Here is a 27,330-nt window from a genome sequence, read left to right as displayed (position 1 = left end):
TCTCCCCCAGGGGTTGGGGTGTTTCCCGGAGACTGCCGGAAGTCGGGCCACCCGTGTGCACCCAGAGTTTCCAGACATGGACCAGAACCTCTCACAGCTGGTGGAAGAGCTTACGACTTCGGGGGAGCCCCGGCTGAACCCCGAGAAAATGAAGGAGCTCAAGAAAATATGCAAGTACGTCTCGGAGAGCGGCCCCCAGCTCTGGTCTCCTGCTTGTCAGCCGGCCTGGGCGGGACACCCCAGGAACGCACCCTGTGTGTGTCAGCCAGAGCTGTGGGGAGGGGACACCCCAGGAACGCACCCCCATGTGTGTCAGCCGGGCCTGGGGTTCACACAGGGATACACTCAGGGCCATCTGCGCTCCTAGGGGACTGCGCCCGGAGCCCATGTCTGGAGGTGGCCCCCCAGCCTGTGGGCGCCCGCGCCCCGATCCCAGCGACTGCAATAGATAGGACAGCATGGTGCCCTTCTCACTTGGAGTGAGATCCCGGCCAGGGTAGGGTTTGCTCCCCGACCTGGAGCCCATGGCCGCAGCAGTGTGGCAGCCCGAGTTTCCGGGTGATTCGGCCAAGTGCTGGCCTTGGGCGGCGTTTTGAGGGGAGCCTGCCCATGGCCGTGTGTGCTGTGTCTGTTGGATGTGATTCTAATGGAAGTGCATGCATGTGTACACGTGGTCATGAGCACACACGTGTACGCATGTGTTATCAGTGCATTGCATGCACATAGGCGTGGTAGGTATAGCATTGTGTGTGTTGCACGTATGTATGTGGTCCATGTGCTGTATGTGGATGGGGGTGTTGCCTCTGTGCAAGCATGGAGTGTGTTAATGGTGTGTGTATATGTGTGGTGTGTGGTACATTTGTATAGGTGTGTGTGGATGAGGTGAGTATATGTGGAGTGTGTGTAGAGATGCGGTGTGTATGTCTGGAGTGTGTGTAGCGATGCGGTGTGTATATGTGGAGTGTGTAGAGATGCGGTGTGTATATGTGGAGTGTGTGTAGAGATGCGGTGTGTATATGTGGAGTGTGTGTAGCGATGTGTGTATATGTGGAGTGTGTGTAGAGATGCGGTGTATATATGTGGAGTGTGTGTAGAGATGCGGTGTGTAAATGTGGAGTGTGTGTAGAGATGCGGTGTGTGTATGTGGAGTGTATAGCGATGCGGTGTGTAAATGTAGAGTGTGTGTAGCGATGCGGTGTGTATATGTGGAGTGTGTGTAGCGATGCGGTGTGTATATGTGGAGTGTGTGTGTAGAGATGCAGTGTGTATGTCTGGAGTGTGTGTGTAGAGATGCAGTGTGTATGTCTGGAGTGTGTGTGCAGATGTGTGTATATGTGGAGTGTGTGTAGCGATGCGGTGTGTATATGTGGAGTGTGTTTAGCGATGCAGTGTGTATATGTGGAATGTGTGTGTAGAGATGCGGTGTGTATATGTGGAGTGTGTGTGTAGAGATGCGGTGTGTATATGTGGAGTGTGTGTAGCGATGCGGTGTGTATATGTGGAGTGTGTGTAGAGATGCGGTGTGTATATGTGGAGTGTGTGTGTAGAGATGCGGTGTGTATATGTGGAGTGTGTGTGTAGCGATGCGGTGTGTATATGTGGAGTGTGTGTGTAGCGATGCGGTGTGTATATGTGGAGTGTGTGTGTAGCGATGCGGTGTGTATATGTGGAGTGTGTGTGTAGAGATGCGGTGTGTATATGTGGAGTGTGTGTAGAGATGCGGTGTGTGTATGTGGAGTGTGTGTGTAGCGATGCGGTGTGTGTATGTGGAGTGTGTGTGTAGAGATGCGGTGTGTGTATGTGGAGTGTGTGTGTAGCGATGCGGTGTGTGTATGTGGAGTGTGTGTGTAGAGATGCGGTGTGTGTATGTGGAGTGTGTGTGTAGAGATGCGGTGTGTGTATGTGGAGTGTGTGTGTAGAGATGCGGTGTGTGTATGTGGAGTGTGTGTGTAGCGATGCGGTGTGTGTATGTGGAGTGTGTGTGTAGAGATGCGGTGTGTGTATGTGGAGTGTGTGTGTAGAGATGCGGTGTGTATATGTGGAGTGTGTGCAGATGAGGTGTGTGTATCTGGTGCACTCACACGTGCGTGTGTGCGTGCGTGCGTGCGTGTGCAGAGCTCCGGCCAGCGCAGGCAGGGCTGTGGCTGCCTCTGGCCTTTGTCTAGTTGCATCTGCTGTCCCCAGGTCTTCCAAGGAGCAGCTCAGCCACGCCCACCGCCTGCTGATGACGCAGCTGGCCTGGGAGCATGCCGAGGTCCGCCTGTCCGCCTTCCAGATCCTGGAGGAGCTCTTTGCCCGGTCACACCACTTCCGGCTGCTGGTGGTCGCCGACTTTCAAGAGCTGCTGGAGCTGACGCTGGGCACAGACCACGAGCAGCCCCTTCCGCCGCCCCGGGAGGCTGCCCAGCAGCTGAGGCAGGCGGCCATCCGGGCCGTCGAGGGCTGGAACGCCAAGTTTGGGGAGGCCTACAAGAAGCTGGCTGTGGGCTACCACTTTCTAAGACACACCAAGAAGGTAGGCCGCCTGCTCATCTACAGGCTGTCGGCTTTCTGGCCTTGCTTCCCCTTCCCTGGTCCAGCGTGGAGTGTGCAGACAGCAAGACTGAGGGGCTCGCTCATAGGGGGAGGTACCCAGGATGGGTGGCTCAGCCCGTGGGGTGCATGGCCGCAGGGGCCGTGCTGGGCCCCGGCTGGGGGTCCCGCTCTACCCGCATAGTGAGAGAGCACAAAACAAGGGTCAGGGCGCTGTACAGTTTGGGCCAAGTATGTTTCCTAGCTTCTTGCTTCTTTCTCTCTCTTTCTTTTTAATAGTTATTTTTATTGGAAAGGTAGATTTATAGTGAAGGAAAGACAGAAAGATGTTCTGTCGCCAAGTGGCGGCAATGGCTGGGGCTGAGCAGATCCGAAGCCAGGAGCCTCTTCCTGGTCTCCCACATGGGTGCAGGGTCCCAAACCTTTGGGCCATCTCTGTACAAACTGTTTTTTTTTTTTTTTGAAGTTACTATATATTCCCAAATGACTATGAAGGGTTTGTGCTTCTAATCCACCAAATACATTGCATACCTACTATTAAAACACTATGTATTCCTGACAATGAACAATTCAAAAGCCAGGCAGAGAAGCAATAACTGGCTAATGGCAGCATATATGGGATAAGATGTTCCAAAGACTGAAACAGTAGGTAAGTACAAAAATACATGCTCAGACTAAACACAAAATATAGCAACAATCTTTGTTAGGAAGATAAATTACTTTACTTACAAAAATTTATAAAAAAAACTTTATGCCCCAGAAAGCCCATTTCTCACTTATTGAAACACTAAAGACTCAAAATACACGTTCATTCATGTTCACTGAAGTCTTATTTGCATAACTTTTTTCTTTTTTTGTAGGGGCCAGGAGTCATAGGGTCCAGGCTTTCTAATTCTGCTTCCTCCAAAGCTGCTTCTTTAGCCATACAAATATCCTTCTCAAGTTGAGTCAAGTGCTCATCATACTCAGTCAATGTCTGGTAACAAACGTTCACAATTTCCTGAGCAGTCTTAGTATACTGACTCTCGGGCCCCTTTCCATGTTCGCTTCCTTATATGAGAGAGAATATATGGTATTTATTCTTTTGTGATTGACTCATTTCGCTGAGCATAATGGTTTCTAGTTGGGACCACCTGGTTTTAAATAGAATAATATCGTTCTTCTTGACAGCTGAATAATATTCCATTGAGTAGATGTACCACAGTTTTTTTAATCATTCTTCCTTAGACGCACATCTGGTTTGTTTCCATGTCATTGCTATTGTGGATTGTGCTGCTGTAAATATAGGATTACAGATTCCCTTCTCATAATGCAGATTTTACTTCTGTTGGGTATATTCCTAAGAGCGGGATTGCTGGGTCATATGGCAGGTTTATTTGCAATTTTCCAAGCACTCTCCATATGGATTTCCACAATGATTGTACTAGCCCACACTCCCACCAGCAGTGAAGGAGGGAGGGTACCTTTCTCCCCACATCCACGCCAGCATGTGTTGTTTTTCGAATTCTGAATGTAGGCCAGTCTCACAGGAGTTAGGTGGTACCTCAAGGTGGTTTTCATTTGTATCTCTCTGATGGCTAGAGAGCCTGAGCATCTTTTCATATGTCTGTTAGCCATTTGAATCTGTTCTTTTGAGAAACGTCTGTTCATTTCCTTTGCCCATTTTGCTACAGGGTTTATTTTTTCACTATCCCTGGGTTTCTGAAGCTCTTTGTAGATCCTGGATATTAGTCCCCTGTCACTTGTGTAGAATGCAAAAATTTTCTCCCATTCTGTTGGTTGCTTCTTCACTTTTTTAATTGTTTCCTTTGCTGTACAGAAACTTTTTAGTTTGATATAGTCCCATTTATTCATTTTGGATTTGATCGCCGTTGCTTTAGGCGTCTTTTCTAAAAAGTCTTTCCCTGTTCCTATATCTTGGAGTGTGCTTCCTATGTTTTCCTTTAGTAGTTTAATGGTTTCTGGGTGTAGGTTTAGGTCCTTGAGCCAATTAGAGCTGATTTTTGTATAGTGTGACAGGTACGGGTCCTGCTTCTTTATTCTGCAAGCTGCTATCCAGTTGTCCCAACAGCTTTTATTGAATAGACCAGGTTTTTTACCTGGATTGTTTTCTGTTTTCTTGTCAAAGATTAGTTGACTATACATGTGTGAATTCCCTTCTGGTGTTTCTATTCTGTTCCACTGATCTTCTTCTCTGTTTCTGTACCAGTACCAGACTGTTTTGATAACCACTGCTCTATAGTATGTCTTGAGGTCTGGAATTGTGATTCCTCCGGTTTGATTTCTATTTTTCAAGACAGCTTTAGCTATTCGTGGTCTTTTGTGATTCCAGATGAACTTCTGTATCATCTTTTCTATTTCTGAGAAGAATGTTGCTGGGATTTTGATTGGGATTGCGTTGAATCTATATATTGCTTTCGGTAATATGGCCATTTTGATATTGTTGGTCCTGCCAATCCAAGAACATGGTAAGGTTCTCCATTTTTCAAGGTCATCTTCTATTTCTTGTTTAAATGATTCATAGTTTTCATCATAGAGGTCTTTCACATCTTTAGTTAACTTAATTCCTAGTATTTAAGATTCCTTTCCTCTATTTTAAAGGGAACTGTACTTACAATTTCTTTCTCAGCAGTGGAATTATTTGTATACACTAGTGCCATTGATTTGTGTTCATTAATTTTGTATCCTGCTACCCTGCCAAAGTCTCTTATGAGTTCCAATAGTCTTTTGACTGAGTCTTTTGGTTCTCCTATGTAGAGAATCATGTCATCTGCGAATAGCGATAATTTCAATTCCTCATTTCCAATTTGAATTCCTTTAATTGCTTTTTCTTGTCTAATAGCTCTGGCAAGGACTTCCAAAACTATATTGAAGAGTAGCGGTGAGAGTGGACATCCCTGTCTAGTTCCAGACTTTAGCGGGAAGGCTTCCAGTCTTTCCCCATCTAGTATGATACTGGCATTGGGTTTATCGTAAATTGCTTTGATTATGTTGTAGAATGTTCCTTCTATGCCTATCTTGTTTAGGGTTTTTAACATGAAGTGGTGTTGGATTTTATCAAATGCTTTCTCTGCATCTGTTGAGAGGATCATATGGTTTTTATGGGTCAACTTGTTGATGTGATGTATTACATTTATTGTTTTGCGAATGTTGAACCATTCCTGCATGCCTGGGATGAATCCCACCTGGTCCGGGTGAATAATCTGCCTAATGTGTTGTTGGATCTCTGTACAAACTGACACCTACAGGTGCATACAGGGATTTAGCCACTGAGTCATTGCACTGCGCCCTCTTTTTGTTTTTAAAGATTTGTTTATTTTTATTGGAAAGGCAGATTTGCAAAGGAGAGCAGGAAATCACCCACCCATTGTTCACTCCCCAAGTGGCTGATCTGAAGCCAGGAACCAGGAGTCTCTTCTGGGTCTCCGACATGGGTACATTGGCCCATGGCAATGGGCCATCCTCAACTGCCTTCCCAGGCCACAAGCAGGGAGCTGGATGGGAAGTGGGGCAGCCGGGACACGAACTGGCGCCTGTATGGGATCCCAGCACTTGCAAGGCTAGGATTTTGCCATTGAGCCACTGTGCTGTGTGCCCCTTGCCTCTCTCTCTCTCTCTCTCTCTCTCTCTTGTTTTAAATTTATTTTTATTGCAATGTCAGATATACAGAGAGGAGGAGAGACAGAGAGGAAGATCTTCCGTCCAATGATTCACTCAGGAGGAACTCCCAGCACAGAGGTAGCAATCTTCCCTACCCTCTCGCTTCCTGGCCCACTCCCCCTCAACAGGGGCTGTGAGAGCTCGTATTCCCACCCTCTGCATCAGTGTTACCTCAAGCTTAAGGTGTGTCTGTGCCTGTCCTTACAATGCTTTTTAAGAAAGAGGTGGGGGCCCAGCGGTATGGCCTAGCGGCTAAAGTCCTCGCCTTGAACGCCCCGGGATCCCATATGGGCGCCGGTTCTAATCCCGGCAGCTCCACTTCCCATCCAGTTCCCTGCTTGTGGCCTGGGAAAGCAGTGGAGGACGGCCCAAAGCTTTGGGATCCTGCACCCGCGTCGGAGACCTGGAAGAGGTTCCTGGTTCCCAGCTTCAAATCAGCGCAGCACCGGCCACTGTGCTCACTTGGGGAGTGAATCATCGGACGGAATATCTTCCTCTCTGTATATCTGACTTTGTAAGAAACTGAATAAATCTTTAAAAAAAAATAAAATAAAAATAAACCTCCTGAGGAAGCTGTACAGGGACAGTCCAGAGAGAGACTCCTCCCCCAGACAGAGGGCCTCTCCCAGGCCCAGGGGACTACGTAGGTGTCCTGAGACACAGCTGGGCCAAAGGACTGGCACAGGCACAGTGACCCTGAGCTAGCTGCCCGCCTGGACAGGTGAAGGGCCCTTGTCAGTGGGACGGAAGTCCCGTGTGGTGGGCAGGGTGCCAGCAGGCAGGAGCTGAGAGGTGCGGGAGCCACAGTGGCCATTGTCATCGTCTGGCTCTGTTAGGGTCTGGGACGGATGGGTGTGGGCGTCTGCTTCCGTGGGTGCCGCCCAGGGAACAGGTCAGCCTGCTGGGCTCCTGTTGGGCGCACATACACGTGTGGGCTTTTCTTGGTGATGTCCCGGGTGAACCACTGCCTGCTGCCCCAGCATCCCACATGTGCCGTGTGCGAGACTTGGAAGGAGCTCTTGGCCTCTGGCTTCAGCTGACCCAGTCTGCCTGGTGGCCATTTGAGAAGCGAGCCAGCAGCTAGGACAACTCTGTAAGCGCTCCCTTGGAGTAGATGCATCCTTAAAACATCACAGGGAATTGGCAAAGCTGAAGGGGCAGGTGTGTCTCCTTAGACCTGGCCTGTGATCTGTGCCCCTTGTCCTTGGGAAGGCACAGCTGGCGTCTTCCCTGCGCAGAATCCCTCTCCCCTGCCCGCCACAGCCAGGCCTCCCATGGGCAGCGTGCAGGAACACGGAGCAGTGTGGGGCACGGGCGCCCCGCCTGGGGTCCGGCCACCCAACGCGGCCGGCCTTTTCCTGCTTCAGGTGGATTTTCAAGACCAGCATGCGAGGACTGTGGCGGAACGGAGGCGGGAGGAGGAGAAGCAGAAGCACTTGGACAAAATCCACAGGGAGCGAGCAGAGCAGGCCGCCCGGGAGATGGAAGGCAAGCTGCTGGTGGTCCAGCCTGCTGGGGCGGGGCTTACCCCCCTGGGCGGGGCCTCTGCCTGCTGGGGTGGGACTTATCCCTCCTGGGTAGGGCCTCTCTGCTGGGCGAGGCCTCTGCCTGCTGGGGCCGGGCCTCTGCTGGAGTGGGGCCCTGGGACACACAGGTGCAGGGACAGGCCATTTTCCCCTGGTGGCTACTGCTGGTTGTGTCAGTGGGACCTTGGGCCCAGAGCATCATCGTCTTGCAGAGCCTCCTCTAGGCCCCATGCAGGCCTGGGGAAGCCCAGCAAGCGGGCAGCTGGCTCTGGGGACCCGAGGAAGCTGTTGTGGTCACCAAGGCCAGTGGCATCTCACTCTGACAGAAGCGTCTGAGGAAATCCAGTCATGCCTGACAGAAGTGAACAGCTGCTTCCGGCTGCTGCTGCCCTTTGACCTCGGTCCTGGCTTTCCCTACGGGGTTCCTGTGCCGTTGGGCGGTGGTGCCCCTGTGCCATTGGGCGGCGGTGCCCCTGGCTGCTCGGCCTCTTGCCCCCAGGATGAGGATGAGGAGCAGCCATGCTGTAGCAAACACTTGCTGGCCTCTGGAGGGCCCCCAGAAGTCACCAGTCACAGAGAGGGGTCACCCCAGGCAGCCCCAGAGGACCCCTCAGAAGAGGAGTTGGACAGTGACCCAGAAGAGTTTGTGCGGAGCCATGGGCTGGGCTCGCACAAGTACACACTGGATTTGGAGCTGTCCTCAGGTACTCAGGCTTGCCCGGCTGACCTGCCATGGGGCTAGGCTGGGGGTCTGTCAGGCTTCTCCCCCCATCTGGCCTCTGCGTGGACCGTCCCCCACTACCCCACCTCACTGGTCACTGGTGCCAGCCTGAGACAGGGTCGTCCCACTCGCATGCAGGCCCCATACCCTTCAGCTGTATGGGCAGGCATGCTGAATGCCCTTGAGCAAGTGGAAGCCTCGTCCGCAGAGCCCTGCTTGGCGGGTGGCCGCGGGCTGTGCCCGCTGACCCCACATACCTGCCCCCAGATGGCCTGAGGATCCTGGAGAGTGAAGACAATGCGGCCATCATGGACGCTGCCCGGGACGCACTCAAGCTCATCCACAGCCAGTTTCTGCCGGCTGTGGGCAGCTGGGTTCAGGTGGGCAGGGCCCTGGCCTCCTGAAGAACAGGGTCAAGGGAGGCGGGGGGCCTGCGGGGAGTGCCCGTGCAGCCCCAAACGTGCCCATGTCCTGCAGCGGTTCACCCGGGTAGGGACCCACGGTACGCACCTGAGACACGCAATCGACCTCAAGTCAGAGTTGGAGCTTGCGCTGCTGAAGGGCCGGGAGCTGGACCTGGAGCCCACAGAGAGACCGAGGCGCGGGGTGAGTGGGGCCATGACGTCGGGTACGTGGAGTGAGTGAGGTCTGGGGGTATGCGGGGTGAGTGGGGGCAGGGCAGGAGGCCTCACAATGGTCAGAAAGTGTTGACCTAGAAGGGCTGGTGGCAGGGGTCTTGGAGAGGGCCCCGGCTATGGGCCTGCGGGTCAATGGGGCATGTGTCAGGCACAGGGATGACGCCCCATTGACCCATACCAGGGAGGCCTGGCGAGCGCACCTCCAGCCCCTACTCAGCCTGGGAGGGGTGGATGGGGCCCTGGCGGCTGCTGGCCACTGACTACAGAGGCCTTAGCCCTGGCAAGGGGCGAGCTGTTCTGGCGGCTGTAGGCCCGTGGCAGCAGAGCTTCCCTTGGGCAGCAGGCACCAGGCACCCTGAGGAAGTGGAAGCAGGACGCGGTGTGTAAGGTGGAGTGGCTGCACCACGTGACTGCACAAGGCGGGGAGCTGCAGGGCAGCAGGGGGCAGCAGAGCCCCGGGATGGCCCGCCGGCCAAGCCGCCCTCCCCTGAGGCCAGCAGGGGGCGCCGCTCGGTGCTTCCTTAACTCCTACAAATCCTCTCATGTTGGTGCCTGCTGAGTGGGGTGAGGCCGCTTCCCTCCAAAGGCGCTTGGACTGGATGGCTCCCCCAGGGTCACACAGCTCGCCAGAGCATCAGCTAGTTGGGCCATGGGCCGAGCACCGTGAGGGTGGTCCAGGGACTCCCGCCTTGCTGTGGCCCCACACCAGGCCTTGTCCTCTTGGTGTGGTTCGCCCATGCCTCTGGTGGCCATGCATGGACGGCTGTGCTGGCGCAGAAGTGCTGTGCGGTGTCCACACTCCTCAGTCCAAGACTTGCAGCCTGATGTTGCCCCCTTCTCAGCCTCAAGGCTAGGTGTTGGTGCCATGGAGTGGCCAAAGGCCAGCCTCCCGGATACCCTGTGGGAGGTGAGGCCAGTTGCTGGGTCCTGGGCAGGCTTTTTCTCCGTCTGCACAGGCGTGCCAGGCAGCAGCATCGGAGGCTGCAGCCCGGGCCTCTGAGGACGGGCTTGGCAGTGCCCGCTCCTTGGCCGCCGTCTGCATCCATCCAGCAGCATCCCGCCTCGCACGGCTGCCTGGGGCGCTGTGTCCAGCGGGCAGCCGGAGTAGGCTGACCTGCCAAGCTCCTTCCCCTGTTGCCATCCCATTGAGGCCGCTGAGAAAGCTCTCAGGGCCGTTGCAGCTGTGCTGTGATGGCTGCCAGCCCTTCAGCTGCTCTATGCACTCCCTGTGACGGTGGCACGCGGGCTGGCGCAGGGCGCTGCTGCCCCTCACCTGAGCCCAGCTGGTTTTCAAGGGAAAAGTCGTAGTTGCTGTCAGCCAGGTGGACACAGTGCAGGCTGGAAGCAGGCTGCTCCGGAGTCCTTGGAGACTGCGCTCAGCCGCGGCTGCCTGCAGGTGCAGTGACAAGTGGCTGAGTGGCAGCCAGGTGCTCACCTAACCACGTCCCAGAATAGAAGTGGCAGCGGCCTGTCTGCCCAGGCGGCAGCCGCCACAGGTGCAGGCTGGCAGGCCCGCAGTCAGCGTCTGTTAATTAGAGCCATTTTAATTAGGAATTACGGAGAGGTGTTCCTCACTAATTTTCAAATAAAATTTACGGAGGGTTTGAATCGCTTCTGTCATCCTCCGCATTTAGTGTGGGATTGGCATCGTTAACTACGCGTGTAGCACGGGCCGAGCAGGGCACTAATTCAATAACGTATGATTTAAATACCCAGAGCTTCCCACAGCCGGGGAGGGCAGGCCCAGGGTGCTCCCCAAATACCCATAGGAGCCACGCTGGCCCCTGCTCACCCTTGTGGGCCAGGCAGGGGCCCATACCCTTGGCCCTTCGCTGTGGCCTTCCTGGGGTGTTGGGAGCCAGGAGTGGGGCCGGGATTTGAACCAGGCCCTGGGGACGGGAGGCAAGCCTTGCAGCTGGTACCCGCTGCCTGCTGTGTTCTTGTAATATTCTGTCTTCAAAAAGTATTCCAGCTAGTTTCAGTGCGCTTAAGTGTGTGTTTTCTGGAGTGAGCATGTGTTGTGCCCGGAGCAGGGGCGTAAATCTTGGCGGGGTCGATCCGGAGGCCGTTGGGTAGATTTAGCTCCCGGCCCTGCTGTTGCAGGCGTGTAACAGTGGCTGCCGTGTCGGTTAAACTGATCCAAATCCTTCGGAAACCTTGGAGTCCGTCGCCTGAGATCGCCAGGTAGTTGTATGATTAACAAAACCCTGATCCCCTACGCTCCAGTAGGGAGGGTGAATGGTCAGGAGGCAGCTGCTGCCCGATGGTTGTCTGCGTTCTCACCCATCATGGCACCGCCAGGGGCATGGCTTTCTGTGCCTGGTGTGTTTGCTCACCCTCCAGGCCCGCCCCGCTCCCAGAACCCTATTTTCCCATGTCCAGGTGCTCTGTACCTATGCTGTGGGCACCCTGGGTGGAGGCTGTGGCTAGGGAAGGGGCTTGGCTGGGTCAGGCTGGGCTGGGCTTCCTGCAGGTGGAAGGGGTGAGGCAGAGATCCAGGAATGGAATGTTGGGCTGTGATTCAGCTGCCAGAGCTGAATCAGCCCTGCCAGGGCTCCTTCATCACACCAAAGGCTGAGCTGTTTCATTCCTGGAGAAAAGCCACGGGAACCCAGAACCTCCAAGCGTCTGGCCTTTTTCCCAGGGAGGAGGCTCCTTGTGGCCAGACAGACCGACCCTACCTCTCACACCAGGAGGGCAGGTCCACCTCCATGAGCCCCAAGTGGACACCGAGGTGCCGCTGCTGTCCGAGTGAGCCCAGCTGGCCTCTGTCGCATATGGCCTGTGTGGGCCTATTCCCAAGTGGGTCCATGTGGCCCATGTGGGCAGTTCCCAGCCTGGCCTGGGCTGACCCTGGCCTGGTGGTAGGGTACATGTTCCTTACACAGGGAGCCCAGCAGAGAGCTCAGACCCGGCCCCTGGAAACGGACCAAGGCTGCCCTACCTGCTTTGTGGGCTGTTTGGAGTCCCTGTGCACACACCGAGCGAGCATTGCTTCCCGCAAGCCTAGTGCCTTTGTGGGGACGCGGGTGCTCATGGAGGGTGGCTGGCTGCCCTGTCCTCCCGGCACGACCCTGGCAGTCGGAGCTGCGATTTGCACGGCCTTGCCGCGGGCATTAGCATATAGATAGCAGCGTGGTGGCGGCCGCACAGCTGAGCACCTTTAATTCTTAGTTTATAAGAGAGGATGGGTTTTTAAACGCGTTGCCATCAAGCCACGGGAAGACAGATGCAGTGTGGAGCTCACTGGTCTGACGAGGCCTTACATCATTTTTTTACATAAGAAAAAAAAGGGAAAGAGACACGCATAAAACCACAGGAAAGTGATTCCTGGGTGAGAAGTAATTGAGACTGCACACCCGGTAATTAGACAGCACGGCAGCTCACAGCCCCAGCTGCCTCTGCAGCCACCACCGGCGGGCTGCATGCCCGGCCCTCAAGCAGTGACCTCCCCGCCCCCGCTCGGGCGCGCTGATTGTGTTGTATATTTTGGCTGTTTTATTGCTTGTTTAATTATGATCGTGGAGGCTCATTTTTCTAAATCCTTTTAACTGCGGGTAAGAATCAATTTGCGGGCAGGCTGCACAGGCTGTACCTCCCAGCCCACCTGGATGCTCCCCTCAGGCGTGCCTAGCAGAGGCTCCGCCCCCAGTGCCACCTGGGTAGCCCCTCACATCCCCTCCATTACTCCTTTGGCCAGTCCACCATGCTCGGGCTTCTGCCACCAGTGCCGGGTGATTTCTTGGGCAGGTAGGCAGGACCCCGAGCACCTGGGTCTGGCAGAGGGAGAACCGGCAGCTGTGGGCACCTCATGGAGCTGGGAGCAGAAGCCTCCGCAGGGAGGCAGGCAGGCCAATGGCTGAGGGGCCAGCGTCGCTGCCCCTGCCCCGTCAGTGCTGATGGAAGAACAAAGGAGCTGCCCCCAGTGCAGCCGCAGAGCGAGCTGGATGCGGGAAAGCGGGGGTGACTCTGGGAGTCCTGCCCAAGTGGAAGGCTGAAGGGTGTGGGTAGGGCGCGGGCTGCTTTATGGAAATGACCCCCGTGTTCAGAGCTGGCTCCCCATGCACTGTAGTCCCCTGGCCACATCTACCTTTTAGAAAGCGAGAACACATAAATTGTGTTTAGTGCGTGAGCACACTGCTCCCTGAGAGCTGGGCCCAGAACCTTGGGCTCCTTCCACCTTTCATAAATTCCTCGGGAGATTCTATACAAAAATAATTTTCAGCTCCGCGGCTCATTGTTATTCCAGCGTGATTGATGGCCGTCGTTTGCTCAGTGCGGGAGTTAAGTGCCCCTGTCATTTCCAAAGAGTATAATTGGGACGTTTCACAGGTCAGCGGTGGGGACAGGCTTCCCTTTTGATCAGTGTTGGGCTGATAACAAAAATTACAGCACCCATGATTAATGCCGCCGAGCCAACCAGATGCGCGGTGTGGGCCGGCCCTCCCAGCCTGCATTTGCATCTGATTATGCGCTCCAGCCGCAGGTACGGAGGCCCGTCCTTGCCCACGCCTGGGGCTTGCGTTAGGGCTGTTCTGGGCCTGTCGGCTGGTTGGGCCTCGCCCCATGTGCTTCCGTGGGCCAGGCCCGACACCTTCGAAGGACCCTGGAGGATAGCCATTGCCACTTTGCCAGCTTGCCTGCAGCCAAGCCCCTGGTGGGCGGGGATGGACAGCAGGACCAGGCCAGCAGGAAGGCCCCCGGCTGCCACTCTGTTCCCAGCATGTGTCTGCTGTGGCCGCTCACCTGCGCAACCACAGCCCAGAGAAGCCTGAGGGATCTGGGCTCCTGCTGCACGTAGGGGCAGTGCACCCCCTCCCCCGGCAGCCCTAGGAGCCAGGTTTCCCTGAGGAGCAGGCGGGATTGAGCTCTGCGTCTAAAGCATGGCTCCCACGGCTCACCACGAGGGCCCCTGGTGCAGCAGCTGGCTCGCTAAGGGGCTTCTCGCCAGTCCTCTGAGAGGGTGCTGGGTGAGCCGTAGGGTGCAGGTGCCGGGCAGGGCTGAACCCTTGGGGTTTGTTGCCACAGGCGTCGGTGCTTGAGGACGAGGACGAGGACTTCGTGGAGGTACCCGACAAGGAGGGCTTTGAGGCTCACATCCCAGCCCACCTCCGGGCAGAGTACGGTGAGTGCAGTGTGGGAGACATCGGCCCCAGTGTCCTCCGAGGCTGGGACTTGTGACCTCCCTGCTAGCTGCCCCAACCCCCACCGTGGATCCCTGTACCACAGGGCTCTGCAGACACCTCACGGCCAGACAGGCTCTGGGTACCCAGCCTTGGGGATGGGGTGAGGCAGGTGCCACCCTCCTCCACATTGAACTGACAGCTGTGTGGCTCCTAGACCTGGGATGTGTGGCCCTAGTTCTGGGCACCTCTCCTGCCTACCACCACTGCTCAGGGCCCATGGGCCGCACACGGCGGCCTCGGCTCGTGTGAGTACAGCTGAATGAGAAGGTGGCCCTGGGCATGTGCAGGGCACACAGGGAGTTCAGTGCGCCCCAGTAGGATGTTGGCACCACTCATGGGACCTTGTGCACAGTGGCTGCACATGGGGGAGCTCCTCCAGGGCCCTGGGCCCATGGGCCAGGTGGCCACGCGGACCACTGTTTCCCAGGCACTTAGGCTCCTTTTCCGCCTGTGACGAGGCTTTTATCTCACCTTAATCCTCCCGTTTCTGTCAGGACATAATCTCTTTCTCAAATTTACATTTTAATTACAAGGCCAGCTGAACTAGGGAAAATCAATACTGCGGCCGCCCGGCCTCTCCATTTCCTGCCATCGATCTCCCTGGCTGGCGGCCTGGAGCCACGGGCACACGGTGCCACTCGCACAATTTAAACAACAAAGGGGATTGGAATACTTTCGGAGTCTCTCAGAGGGCAGCCGTGGACACAAGGCTGAGCCAGGTCAGACTGGTTGACTCCGCAGGGCAGACGTCCTGGCCTGTGCCTGCAGGTGCGGCTGCCAATCCTCCCTGGGAAGCCACGGTGAGATCGATTGTCCACAGCTTGGTGAGGTGCCCGAGTCTTAACCCTGCCCTGACACACCTGCCTGGCTCTTTAATGGTTTAAAACAACAAATCAATGAAAAATATATTTCATTCTTGTAACTCTTAGGGCTTCTCATATTGATCGTTGGGTTGTGACTGTATCTAAGAATCATAGTGTTCACTTCTCAGCTTCATCTGGTCATGTGCGTGCCAGAGCATGTCCTCATGCGGGCCCTGTGTGCTGTCACGTGTCCACGTGTGGCTCCTGTGTGGACTACCACATGTCCACGTGTGGCTCCTGTGTGGACTGTCACATGTCCTCGTGTGGTTTCTGTTTTCACTGTCATGTATCAATGAGTGGTTCCTTTGTGGTGTTACGTGTTCACGTATGGCTCCCGTGTACAGTCACATTTCCATGTATGGTTCTTGTGTACACTGTCATGTGTGCAGATGTGGCTCTTGAGTGCACTGTCACATGACCACTTGCCTGCGATGGTTTGTTTCCCTCATTTCTAGGCACTGAGCTCTGTCTAAATGCTTGGTTTTGCACCGTCTCCTTGGGTAGGATGAGGTGCAGTGCCCTCACTCCTGCTCTCCTTGAGGCCTTGGCTGGGTGGTGCCACAGGAGCCCAGCCCCAAGGCTGGTCCCACATGGCAGTGCCCAGGTGTGTGTGCAATTCCAGCCCCTATGGTGCACCCCTTGGGGGGCAGTGGTTCCATCTCCCTGAGCCAAGTCCCTGCCAGCCGTGTGGGACCCTGGCTCCAGCGCACTCCAGGCCTGGCTGGCGTGTGTGCTGCAGAGTGGCTGCTCGGTTGGGAGCCTCTTCAGGTTCTTTGAATTCTCGCCACTGTAGGCATTGGGGTCGGGGCAGATGTACCGAGGGTTTCTCTCATTCTCATGGCCCCTGCCCCCTGCCCCTGTGCACTCCTGTGCTGGCGGTTGGCTCAGCAGACCCCCACGTTCTGTGGGCTAGCTCAGCTGGACATGAAAGCTGAATGGCTCTCCACACCACCCAGGGCCTCCTGGTCTTGGCCTGCTGCCAGAAGCCTGCCCTTGGCTGCAGGGGCGCCTCAGTGGACACAGACCATCCCCCTGGCTCCAGCAGCGTCTGGGGAGGCACACCAAGGGGCTACACGGGGCACCCAGCCTTGGCACAGGGGGCACTGGTGGAGGACATGCCCCCTGACGTCTTGTCTGCTATGCCCTACTGCCGGGCGCCTACCCAGCACCCCCAGGGTCTGCCCTCACTGGCTTCTGCTGTGGCCCCAGGCTATGCCCAGGGGCTGGACAGGAGCTGCAGTCCCCAGGTAGGCTGCGTCCCCTCCATGCCCTGGGTCTGTGCCTTGTGGGTGTGCCCATGCTGGGGCACCTGACATGGGGCCCTACTGGCCATGGCCATTGTAGCCCAGCTCTCGGCACCTGGGTCACCACAGACTCCATGGTATTGACGTTTCCGTTTCAGGGCTGGAGCCTGAGGCCCCGCCGACCTCAGGGAAGGACCACGTAGCACGGCGCACCTCAGAGAGGATCAGGACGAGGCAGAACGAGGAAGTGTTGGACCCCACCTCTGCCGCCGCCCAGCTCCAGCGGCTGCAGGGCCGTGTGCCCCCACTCCCACCCTCCAGGTGACCCCAGCGTCCTTGCTGCTGAGCCCCAGGTCACTGCCGCTGCCTGGGACCACCCACTTAGGCTGTGCGTGCTTTTGTTGCAAGGGGGCGTGGCCGGCCTGACTGGCTCCATTCTTCAGTACCCCTAGAGTGCTGCTGGAGCCAGAGGAGGCCCAGAAGCTAGCGGCCGAGCGGGCCCGGGCGCCTGTGGTGCCCTTCGGAGTGGACTTGTGCCACTGGGGCGAGGAGCAGCCAGTGGCTGGCAAGATCCTCAAGTGAGTCGACATTGTGGGTCCCTGGGGCTCGAGCCTCCTTGGCCTGCATGCCCCTGCCTACTACCTGTTCCTGGCTCTTGGCATCCGTCAGCTTGCCCAGAGGGTCTTGGGGCTGCTGGGAGTATTGGCCACAAGGGAACCCCACAGTCGGCTCCCCAGGGGACTGTCCTCTGCCCAGTCTTCTGGGGAGTGCCCAGGGGTGGCCCTTGAGCCAGCACGTGATCTCCCATAACTGTAGAGCCCTGGCCTCAGGATGCGGCCCCTCCCCAGCGTTAGCCCGGCCCAGGCTGGGGCTTCCTGCCTCCCCTCACACATGGGAGATGTGGCTTCTATCTGTGCTCCCCAGTTGGGCCTGGCTCTGTGGTGATTAGGGCTCAGGCCTGCTGGCTTGCAGGGCGTGGACAGGCCCTGCTTGACAGTGTCCAGGGATAGGAGGAGGCCGACAGTGAGGGCCCGTGGTGCTGTCCTGCCTAACATTCCGCTGGAGTGACATGGACTGGGGACATGCGTGGTCGAGCTTCCTCATCTGCTCGTAGGGCCCTCTCTGTTCTGGGCTCCGCAGCTCTCTGGCAGAGCTGCCCGTTAGCCCTGCCTGGCATCCTGGGGTCCTGTTGTGTGGCCTCAGCTGTCCTCTGCTTCCTCATGATTTCATGCCAGGCCCCAGGAGAGCAGCCCCTGCAGGTGCCCCAGGAGGCACTTCCTGCAGTTCTGTCTGATGGCCAGTGGCATGGCCAGGACCCTGGGCAGGGCTAGTGGGCAGGCTGGAGCCTGGGGTTGGGTCCTACCACCTGCATGTCCTCGGTAGTGACCCGGGGCCTGGGCCCTGCTTGGGCTCACTTTGGTGGTTGAGACTAGCACACACAGACCTTTGCCAAGGTCTGTTGGAGCAGAAGACAGGTGGGCCATGGCTGAGAGGGGCTCCCTTGTCCCAAGCCTGTAGGAGAAGCTGTGGCTGCCACCTCCATGTGGGAAGGGCCTGAGGCTAGTTCTGCCCCCAGCTTTGGTGCTCTCTGCCATCCACACTACCACCCAGTGTCCTGAGCAGGAGAGGGTGCTGGCTGGGCAGAGGGGTTGCCCCTCAGAAGCACATCTGGTAGGGCTGTACCTTGGGGACCACCCCCCATGGTCCCCTAAGGCCCTGGCCCATGCGGGATCTCCGGTTGCCATCAGAGCCCCCTCTGAGCACCGCTTCTGGAAGCCCAGCGAGGTGGAGGAGGAGATGTGCAGCACGCATGTCTCGGAGGCCCTCTGCACGCGCCGCATCCCCTTTGCCGGCAGCTTCACGCCAGTGCAGCACCGGTGCCGCGCCCCAAGGCCCGATGGCCGGCTCTGTGAGCGCCAGGACCGGCTGAAGGTGAGATGGGGGCGTCCTGGAGGATTCCTGCCTCTGTGTGGACAAGTCCCCAGCCCCGTGGCTCCCAGCAACCTGTGCCCTTGCTGGAGATGCCTCCTGGGACCCCAGATCTTGTGGGGTTGGACAGAGGGCGGGAACACAGCACTCCCATCACCCTCCCTGTCTTTGCTGGGCAGTGTCCGTTCCACGGCAGGATCATCCCCAGAGACGACCAGGGACGGCCTCTTGACCCTGAGGACAGGGCCCGGGAGCAGCAGCTGGGGCAGCGCCCAGGTCAGTGTGGGGGACAGGTTAGTAGGGAGGGATGGGGTTAGGTACCCCAGAGCAGCAGGGCGTGGGTGGGATTCATGGGCTCTGGGATGGGGGCTTCCTGGTGGCTGGTCTCCGGGGTGTACCTCCCTCATGGCTGGTGCACAGTAAGTGCCTGTGTTCTGTGCCAGCCCCGAGCCTGATGTCCTGGCGCTTGGCAACTTGTTAACAAACAGGTAGCGGGTGGGGGCGGCTGCCACTGGCCAGTCAGATGTGAAATAGCGTCCCCTTACTAACTGTGGGATCGATCCCGCTCTCGCGCACACGGGGCAATTTTCTTTTCCCCGGTGCTAGCCCTGATGACAATGGCCACAGCGCGGCAAGGCCCGCAGCGCCCAGGAAGGCCGTGCGGCCTCTATTGATTTTCCTCAAAGACTTCTAAATTGCTCCTCCATTTTCCCGCGACGCCCGCTCAGTCTGCACCGGGCGCTGCGTTCCTGGGTTGTGTTTAAACAATCGCCGCATTCACCAGGCTCCTAAACTGTGACGCCTTCTTATTACTGGGAGATAAACTGTTTAGACAGTTTCCCTCCATCTGGGATTAATCGCGGCTGGCCTGGATCGGGCTGCCCGCACTCCCGGCTCAGACACCGTTCAGGCCACCTCCCCTCCGTCTGTCTGGCATGTGGTCCCTTGCCTGCCGGATGCGTCCCCACACAGCCTGGCCTGGCTGGTGCCTGGCAGGGCATGGGCACCGCTTCCTTCCCAGCTTCCCAGGGTCTGGGTGTCTTGGCATGGCCCTGCCACTGTGTGCCTGAGCCAGCTGGCTCTCACCAGCTGCATGTAACTGTGCAGACTGGGCACAAACTCTGAGCAGGAATCCGGGCTGTGAGTCTGCCCACGCGTGCCCCATGCTGGTGAGCTCTGCAGACAGTTCCTGGGGCTGACCCTCTCCCTCTCATTGCCCACAGGCTTCACAGCCCTGACACTGCAGCCAGCCCACTCAGGGGACCCCCCCAGCCTGCATCTTGGGGGGCTGGGCCCACCCTGACCCTGACTGCAGCAGGCAGGCTGAGCAGTGCCACGGTTGGCCGTGGGCTACAAAGGCCAGCCCTGTGCATGGGAACAGCCACTAGCCTTGGCCGCTGTCCTGCCTCGGAGCCTGAAAGTGCAGTGGGGCAGCTCTGTTTTGTCCCCCTACTGCCCGGCCCTCTCAGAGACCTGAGCCACAGCAGTGGGTGGGCTGAGCCAGACTCTCTGTCCCATGATGGGCACAGGCGTGGCCTGACCCACTGGTTTGTTTGCAGACTGGAGGGACCCGAAGTTCATGAGAGATGTGGAGGCGGCCACAGGGGAGGACCTCGGCTCCTCGAGGGGTCAGGGCAAGAGGAGACGCAAGTACCCCAGCCTCACAGACCTCAAGGGCCAGGCCAACACTGCCCGCGCCCGCATCAGGAAGAAGGTCTTCGCCAAGTGAGAGCTGCAGTGGGTTGGGCAAAGAAGGAGGGTCAGAAGGGTCAGGTGTGGGAGGAGGGCCAGGAGGGCTGGGTGTGGGAGGAGGGTCAGGTGTGGGAGGAGGGTCAGGTGTGGGAGGAGGGTCAGGAGGGCTGGGTGTGGGAGGAGGACTGGGTGTGGGAGGAGGGCCAGGAGAACCAGGTGTGGGAGGAGGGCCAGGAGGGCTGGGTGTGGGAGGAGGGCTGGGTGTGGGAGGAGGGCCAGGAGGACCAGGTGTGGGAGGAGGACTGGGTGTGGGAGGAGGACTGGGTGTGGGAGGAGGGCCAGGAGGGCTGGGTGTGGGAGGAGGGCCAGGAGGGCTGGGTGTGGGAGGAGGGCCAGGAGGACCAGGTGTGGGAGGAGGACTGGGTGTGGGAGGAGGGTGAGGTATGGAAGAGGGCCACTGGCTCCAGGATTCCCCTGCTGTCAGGGCTACCCTCCCAGCAATGTGCAGGACCCAACAGAACAGTTAAACATCTTCACCTCCTAACTGTGCCCCAGGGCAGTGACGTCAGCAAGGACTGAGAAGGTGCCACCCAGGGAGCTGGAAGTTGTAGGCCAGGCCGTCACCCAGTGTCACGCCCGGATCTTGCCAGTGCGGTGCCTTGGCTGTACCAGTGAGGCACAGGCTGGGGAGCCCACTTGTTACCTTCTGGCTTGAATGGGGCGGTCAGGGGCTGCCTGTGGGCCTGTGACTGCAGTGGTCAGAGGGAGATGGTGGGAACGTGCTGGCTGTAGGACAGAGGGGGGCAGTCAGGCTCTCCCAGTAACTGGGTGGCCCTGGCCCTCTGTAGGGTGGACACCACGGCCACTCAGCAGCCCACAGGGATCAGCACCTGGGTGGTGGAGGCTGCAAGTCACAGCCCTGGAGCTGGCCTACAGCAGTTTCGGTTCTGTGCTGGAGAGACATGCTACACATGTTCTAAAAAACTTGCTTATTTTAAAGACAGAAAGAGAGCCCTTCCATTTTCTGGGTCACTTCCCAAATGCCCAAGGTGCCTGGGACTAGCCAGCCAGGAGCCAGGAGCCAGAAACTTCCTCGGGTCGCGTGTAGGTCCAGTGCCCAAGGACTTGGACCATCCTCCACTGTTTTCCTGGGCCACAGTAGGGAGCTGGGTGGGAAATGGAGCAGCAGGGACTCAAACCAGGGCCCAGGTGGGGTGCTGGGGCCACAGGCTGTGACTTTACCCCTGTACTGCATGCTACTTCCCTGCACCACATACCCACGTTTCCCTGGTACATCTCGGGCAGTGTCCTGTGCGTCCCAGCTCCCAGAGGGCAGGGCCATGGGAGGGGCCAGGGTGGCTCTGAACCGGTCAGCTCTAGCTGTGCGGCTCTCACAACAGGTCTGCAAGTTCTTGGTCAGGTGCCCAGTGCAAGTGAGGCCTTGGCCACAGTGCCCTGACCACACGTCCCTCTGCCTTCCCCACAGGGCAGCTGTCCGCAGGGTGGTCACAGCCATGAACCAAATGGACCAGAAGAAGCATGAGAAGTTTGCCAACCAGTTCAACTATGCGCTGACTTAGGGCAGGCATAGTGCGGCGAAGGTGGTACCTGGCCCCATGCACACCTTCTTCTTCCGTGTCCCCAGCTGGCCTCAGGCTCCTCCCTAGAGATGGCAGCGGGGGTCCTGGCAACCCACACTCACACTAGCGCTTTCCCTACAGACACACAGGACTGCCACCGTCTGCCTGGCCTCGCCGCACGTCTAGCCCCGGGAGTGGCTTCCCTCTGGACTTTGTCCAAGCCATGTGCTGTTAAGTCCCAGCCGCCACACAGCCACGGCTGCCTCTGCTCACAGAATTGGGCAGGAAAGGAGAGCCCACGTGACCCCTCGGCTGGCTCCTCGTTGTTCCTGCTAGTCTGTGTTATCTGTCCTAAGCAACTTTATGTAAATGAATTTGTATTTGGTTCACTGCCTGGAGCCAGGTTCTCTCTGGGGTCTCCCACACTTGGGCCAGGGGCCTGCCAGGCATCAGTGGCCAGGAGCCAATGCAGGCAGCTGACACAGGATGTGGGCACTCCGTGTGGCCCCTTAACCACACGCGCCATGCATGCCTCGCCTGGGGAGGGGTGTGGTGTCAGTCTCCCCGACTGTTCCCAGAGTTGCACGTGTGTGTCAGCCCGCACATCCTTCCAGCTTGGAGGGGTAAGAGAAGAGACGGATGTGACCCACCTGTCGCTCTGCTGGCAGTGCCCTTCGACCCACAGACATCGCTCACTTTCTTATCTTGGGTTGTTAAATCCAACAAATCATTGCCTGGCCCACAATCTCAAAAACAAGCCCCTGTTTTCACAACAAGACACTCATACTGCCCTGAGCCAGCTCATGTATATGGGAGGTGGGGCCTGGCTGTGCTGGGCAGTGAGTGTGTGTCCAGTGCTTATGCATGGTGCCAGGACAAGTGTGGCTCCAGCTAGTCCGGGTCCTTGCCTTTGTCTCGGCCCTCATGAGAGTTGCCATGCCTTGGGCAGTCTACTCGGTAACTGCCCCATTGACCACTGGCGTGGTGACCTTGGTCTCCGCTTGCTTAGGTGGGCCTCAGCGGAGATGCCCGCGCTGATCTCGGCCCTTGGCTCTTGACACTGTCCCCAACCTGCCCACAGCTGGACAGCTGGCCTTGTGTGCTCACCTGCCCTGGACCAAGTGGGTCCACGCACATGAGCAGATGTGTGTGATGTGGCCACACCTCTGCTTTGTGTCCTGCCTGGTTTCCTATCACTGCCCTCGTCCCTTACTGGCCAGCCTGGCCAGCCCTGAACACCCTCCCCCGCCAGGGTGCCCAACACCCTCTACCCCTGTGGCTGAGTGCATGTGACGCTCGGCTCTGCTCCCCACAGGGCCCTCTCCGTGGTGGTGGTCAGTGGAGTTGGGATCTCTCCCCTGCAGTTGAGAAGAACCTGTGGAAGATGAGTGGTGGGGAATCTTGGCACCAGGCAAGCCAGGACTTCTCTTGCTGGATTCAGATGCTCATTTGTTACCCTGGCGTTTCTGAGCGTCTTCTAGCTTCTCTGCTGATATCTTCTTTAACTCACTGATTATGTAGGGGTTTGTGGTTTAATTTCCACATACTCGTGGATTTCCTAAACCACCTTTAGTGATTTCTTAGCTTACTGTAGACCAAAACCGTGCTTTGAGTTCAACCCACCCATTTTGAAACGTGCTCAAGAGATGCAGAGGGCACGCTCCACTCGTCCACCTCAGCCTCCAATGAGGACAAATAGGGTCCAGCTGCCTGCTGCCTCCCAGAGTCAGGAACTGGAAAGGGATGCATTGCAGGCGCCCCAGTGAGTGCCACCCCAGTGCTGCCCAGTGAGTGCTGTCCCAGTGAGTGCCATCCCAGTGAGTCTGCCCAGTGAGTGCCACCCCAGTGCCGTCCCAATCAGTCTGCCCAGTGAGTCTGTCCAGTGAGTGCCGTCCCAGTCAGTCTGCCCAGTGAGTGCTTCCCAGTGAGTGCCCAGTCAGTGCTGTCCAGTGAGTGCTGCTCAGTGAGTGCCGTCCCAGTGAGTGCTGCCCAGTGAGTGCTGCTCAGTCAGACTGCCCAGTCAGTGCCGTCCAGTGAGTGCCACAACACCCAGTCCTGTTCCCTGTGCTTTGGCCAAGTCCTCTTTCACTCATCCATAAAAATACTAAGAAAAAATCACCCCCCAGTGACCCACCTGTCTCCTGCAGGGGTTCAAAGCTGGGCAGGGACACAGCCCAGGCCTCCCGGGCAGTTGGGACCATGCTTACTGGAAGACATCTCTGCCCCCAAGAATCCAGGTACTGGGGTGCAGATAGGTTCTGACCTATGGGTGTGGCATAAATTTGGGGAGATTCTGGAGTTGTTGAGGCTTATTGCCCCACACTGTGGGTCACACGTCTCTCTTCTTGGAGGTTTCCTACCAAGTTTCCTGCTTTGCCTCCAGTGAGTGTCCCGTCTCGCTGGCATTGGGGATAGCAGGATTAGCCACTTCTGCATGGCCACCAGCTTAGGTCCCAGCTGCTCCACTTCTGACCCAGCTATCTGTGATGCACCCGGGAGAGCAGTGGACAACCTGGGACCCAGCACTGCACCCACAGGAGGCCGGGAAGAATCTCCTGGTTCCCAACTTCAGCCTGGCCTGGCCCTGGCTGCTGCAGCCATTTGGAGAGTGAGCCAGTGGACAGTGAATTCTTCCTCCCTCCCCTCTCCAACCCCTGTATTTTGCCTTTCAAATAAATGAATCTTTTTCAAGACATTTGTCTCTAAGCCCTTCTGGTCAGTGACTGCACACCTCTCTTGATGACAAGCCTGAGCCTCATGCGCTGCCCCCGCTCCCGGCGGCCGGGCTGTACGCTCTCCCTCCCAGCTGCTCAGTGGACATTCACTGGGTTGTTCATCACCACTTTGAAAGGCTGGATTTGTAGGGATTCCTAGGAGTTGCTCTCCGTGGCTGTGGCACAGCCCAGCCCTGCTGACCCCCACACCAGTTGAGCCCCTTGACCATGACAGCCACTTGGCACAGTGTCGTTAGGATTCTGGGCGATCCCCTGCACCCAGAGCTCCTTGTGCCTGCGTGGGCTGCAGGCAGCATTCCCTAGGTGGGGGCTCCCTGCCTAGGGTCTCCTCGCCCTGGTGGGAGACTGCATTCCGTGCTTGGAGGGGGTTATCGGCTGTGTCCACCCCTGATATCCCTCCTCTCCGGAGAAGCCCGGCTGCTTTCTCCTCACCTTCTCTCCTGTACCTTCCAGGCGGCGGTAGAGGATGTGGGGACCCTGTTTGGCTTGGTCCTGCCCATGTTCCCCAAATGCGCCGTCTTTGTGGAAACTGGACATTTTCAGGGACATGGCAGTCCATGTAGGGGTTATGGGGGCCCTCCCTGGGCCAGCCTCCCCTGTTAAGCCCGGTCGCCTGAGAGGACATGTGCTGGCTTGGAGTCTGGCCTGGCCAGGCAGTCAGCGGGACTGAGCGCCAAGTTTCTCCACCCGGCCGCCAGCTCCTGGAGTGCGCAGCTCTGCACACATGCGGGGCTGTGGCCAACAGAAAGAAACACAACTGCCCCCCGCCCAGCGCCCTGGGGTAACTCAGCGGGACCTCTCCCCCCACCCCACCCCAGGGTCCCGCACAGCAGGGATGCCCTTCACCCTGGGGTCCCAGACGGCAGGGACTCCACCTCCAAAGTCCCTGCCCCAGGGTTCCTATGCGGCTCGCATCATTGTGATCCTTCCATGTTTTGGGCACAGGTGCCAGTCTGAGGGGGCGGGGCTGGGCGCGTCCTTGGAGTGGACCTCCCTGGTCGGGTCCCCAAGGCTGGCAAATACCCCCGTGGGTACATTTCATATTTGTGTATAGCAGCCCCTCCCCATTCTGTTCCCAGGCCTGGTTACCTGCAAGGTGACAGCCCACACCCGGCATCTGATTCCACATGGGAGACCCTGGTGGAGCTCCCAGCTCCTGGCCTCAGCCTGTCCCAGTCCCGGGGATTGGGGGTGGGAGGAGCTGAGAGTGTCTGGGAGTGGCCTTGGTGGAAGGAGGTAGGGGTCTGTGTCTCTCCATCTTCAAATAAAATGAAAATAAAGTCCCAGGAGGACTCCTGCCGAGTGGGCCCGGGTCCTGCTGTGTCCCCACCAGGTGTCCCACACAGGGACAGCGTGTGCCGGGCACCCTTAGCCGTGGCCTCTGGTGCAGCTGTGGCCTTGGCTCCTGAGCACTGATTTATTTCATCCCAGATAGGGGGATGGCTGACAGGGACCAGCTGCCCCAGGCTGATGTGGCCAGGAGCTGGGCCCCTGATGAGCTGGGAAACTGTCCCTGTGCCTGGCTCCATGTGGCCCGGGCCCAGGTGGGCAGGGGGACAGTGCCACATGGAGCGGCAGGACCAGTGGCATACTTGAGGCCATTGGTCCCTGCTGGTGGCTGGCAAGGCCTCAGTGCCCAGCGCCCTGGGGGCACCTCCACAGAAGTGAAGTTAGTGCCACAGGCCCTGGTTGGCAAACACACACCGGATTTGTCTCTCTCAGCGACTCCACATCTGGCCCCAGGCGGCCGTCCCCAGGGCTGCAAGCAGCAGCAGCCCATAAAAGGGAGGAGCCCCTCTCCCTGGGCTTCCCTTACCTGACCCCTGGTGGCTTGGAGCTCAGAGGACATGGGGGGCAGGGATGGGGACGGCCACCAGCAGCACTGGGCTCCTCGGGTAGCTGTATCCAAGGGCCCTGGGGAAGGAACTGGGGACTGGGCACTCGTGGGGCTGCAGGTGTCCGGTGAGGGTCACATGGAGCAAGAAAGGACCTGCTGCAGCTCCCATGGGATGGGGACACCGTGGAGGCTCAGCAATGTCTCCTGCAGGGACTGGAGAGGAGTAGGGAGGAGTTGGGGTAGCAACAGGGAGAACCCAGCAGGAGGAGATGGGGCTGCAGGGCTGAACCCACAGGTGGGCATAGACTAGGCGAGGGCTCCCAGAAGTGGGTGGGTTCTCCTCTTCCCCACATAGCAAAGTGGTGGTTGGAGTCTGGCTTCCCAGTCCGGGGCAGCAGCAGCAGCAGGGGGCAGTGAGGCACCCACCTGCCAGACAGCAGACAGCTGGTGCCCACCCCTAGCCACACCCACTCCTCTCCCCCAACTCCCAAGAGGCCCCCCACCCCACTTCCAGGAGAGGTACTAAGGCGGAAGGGGACCAAATCAGCCCAGCTCTGCCTGCAGCTGAAATGGGCAGGGGAGGGGGAGCAGCAGAACCTGCACCCCCAAATGCTCCAGAGTGGCAGGGCCTGACAGTGAAGCTATGGCCAGAATGGGGCGGCCAGCCCCTGCTGTGCCCAGGCACTGCGGAGCACAAGGGCTGTACTCCAGGCACGGTGGGGGTGCAGGAGGCAAGGGACACACAGAGGGGTGGAAAGCAACGCTCCCCCCGCAGTCCTGGGGCCAGGGGACAGTGCTGGGTCCCGTGGGGTGTCCCCTTCCAACACATCCCCCCAGAGCCCCTGCTTGTGATCCCTGTCTGGCCTCGCAGGGGCCAGTGAGAGGAGAAGCAGGCCAGGGCCCGCCAGGCGGGGACCACTGTGTGCTGTCCAGCCCACCTGCAGACAGACCCCAGTGAGGCATCAGGGCCCCGGTGGCCTACACTCTGGCTGACTTCGGCAGACTCCAGCTGGGCCCGGCCAGGTGGGCGCAGGGGCCCTTTCCGCAGCCCAGGCTCCTGAGGAGCGAGCCCAGGCGCCGAGGGTTCTGCCCGGAAAACCTGCTTCTGGGGCTCTCCAACGGGCAAACCAGGTGTGTCTCCCACTGCCTCCGTGGCTTCGCGCTGCTGCCCGCTGCAAGAGGCCAGC

General features: G+C 58.1%; 2 protein-coding genes across 2 annotated transcripts in view; one reads left to right on the top strand and one right to left on the bottom strand.

The window, feature by feature from the left end:
- Window positions 1-27,330, bottom strand: part of LOC101522611 (spondin-2) — a 233,880-nt gene that overhangs the window by 56,652 nt on the left and 149,898 nt on the right. The window lies entirely within an intron of this gene.
- On the top strand, window positions 42-21,659 carry UVSSA (UV stimulated scaffold protein A). Its single transcript, XM_058670372.1, has 13 exons — window positions 42-174; window positions 2,185-2,515; window positions 7,560-7,680; window positions 8,045-8,422; window positions 8,707-8,819; window positions 8,917-9,045; window positions 14,106-14,202; window positions 16,529-16,691; window positions 16,814-16,948; window positions 18,119-18,302; window positions 18,479-18,575; window positions 19,859-20,024; window positions 21,478-21,659. Exons 1-13 carry the CDS (start codon window positions 77-79, stop codon window positions 21,569-21,571), a joined length of 2,106 nt encoding a protein of 701 aa, XP_058526355.1. The 5' UTR covers window positions 42-76; the 3' UTR covers window positions 21,572-21,659.

The sequence above is a fragment of the Ochotona princeps genome, chromosome 11 (assembly GCF_030435755.1).
Source record: "Ochotona princeps isolate mOchPri1 chromosome 11, mOchPri1.hap1, whole genome shotgun sequence".
NCBI classification, from domain to species: Eukaryota; Metazoa; Chordata; class Mammalia; order Lagomorpha; family Ochotonidae; genus Ochotona; species Ochotona princeps.
Note: the sequence above shows the minus strand (reverse complement) of the source record. Positions and strands in the feature narration are given on the sequence as shown.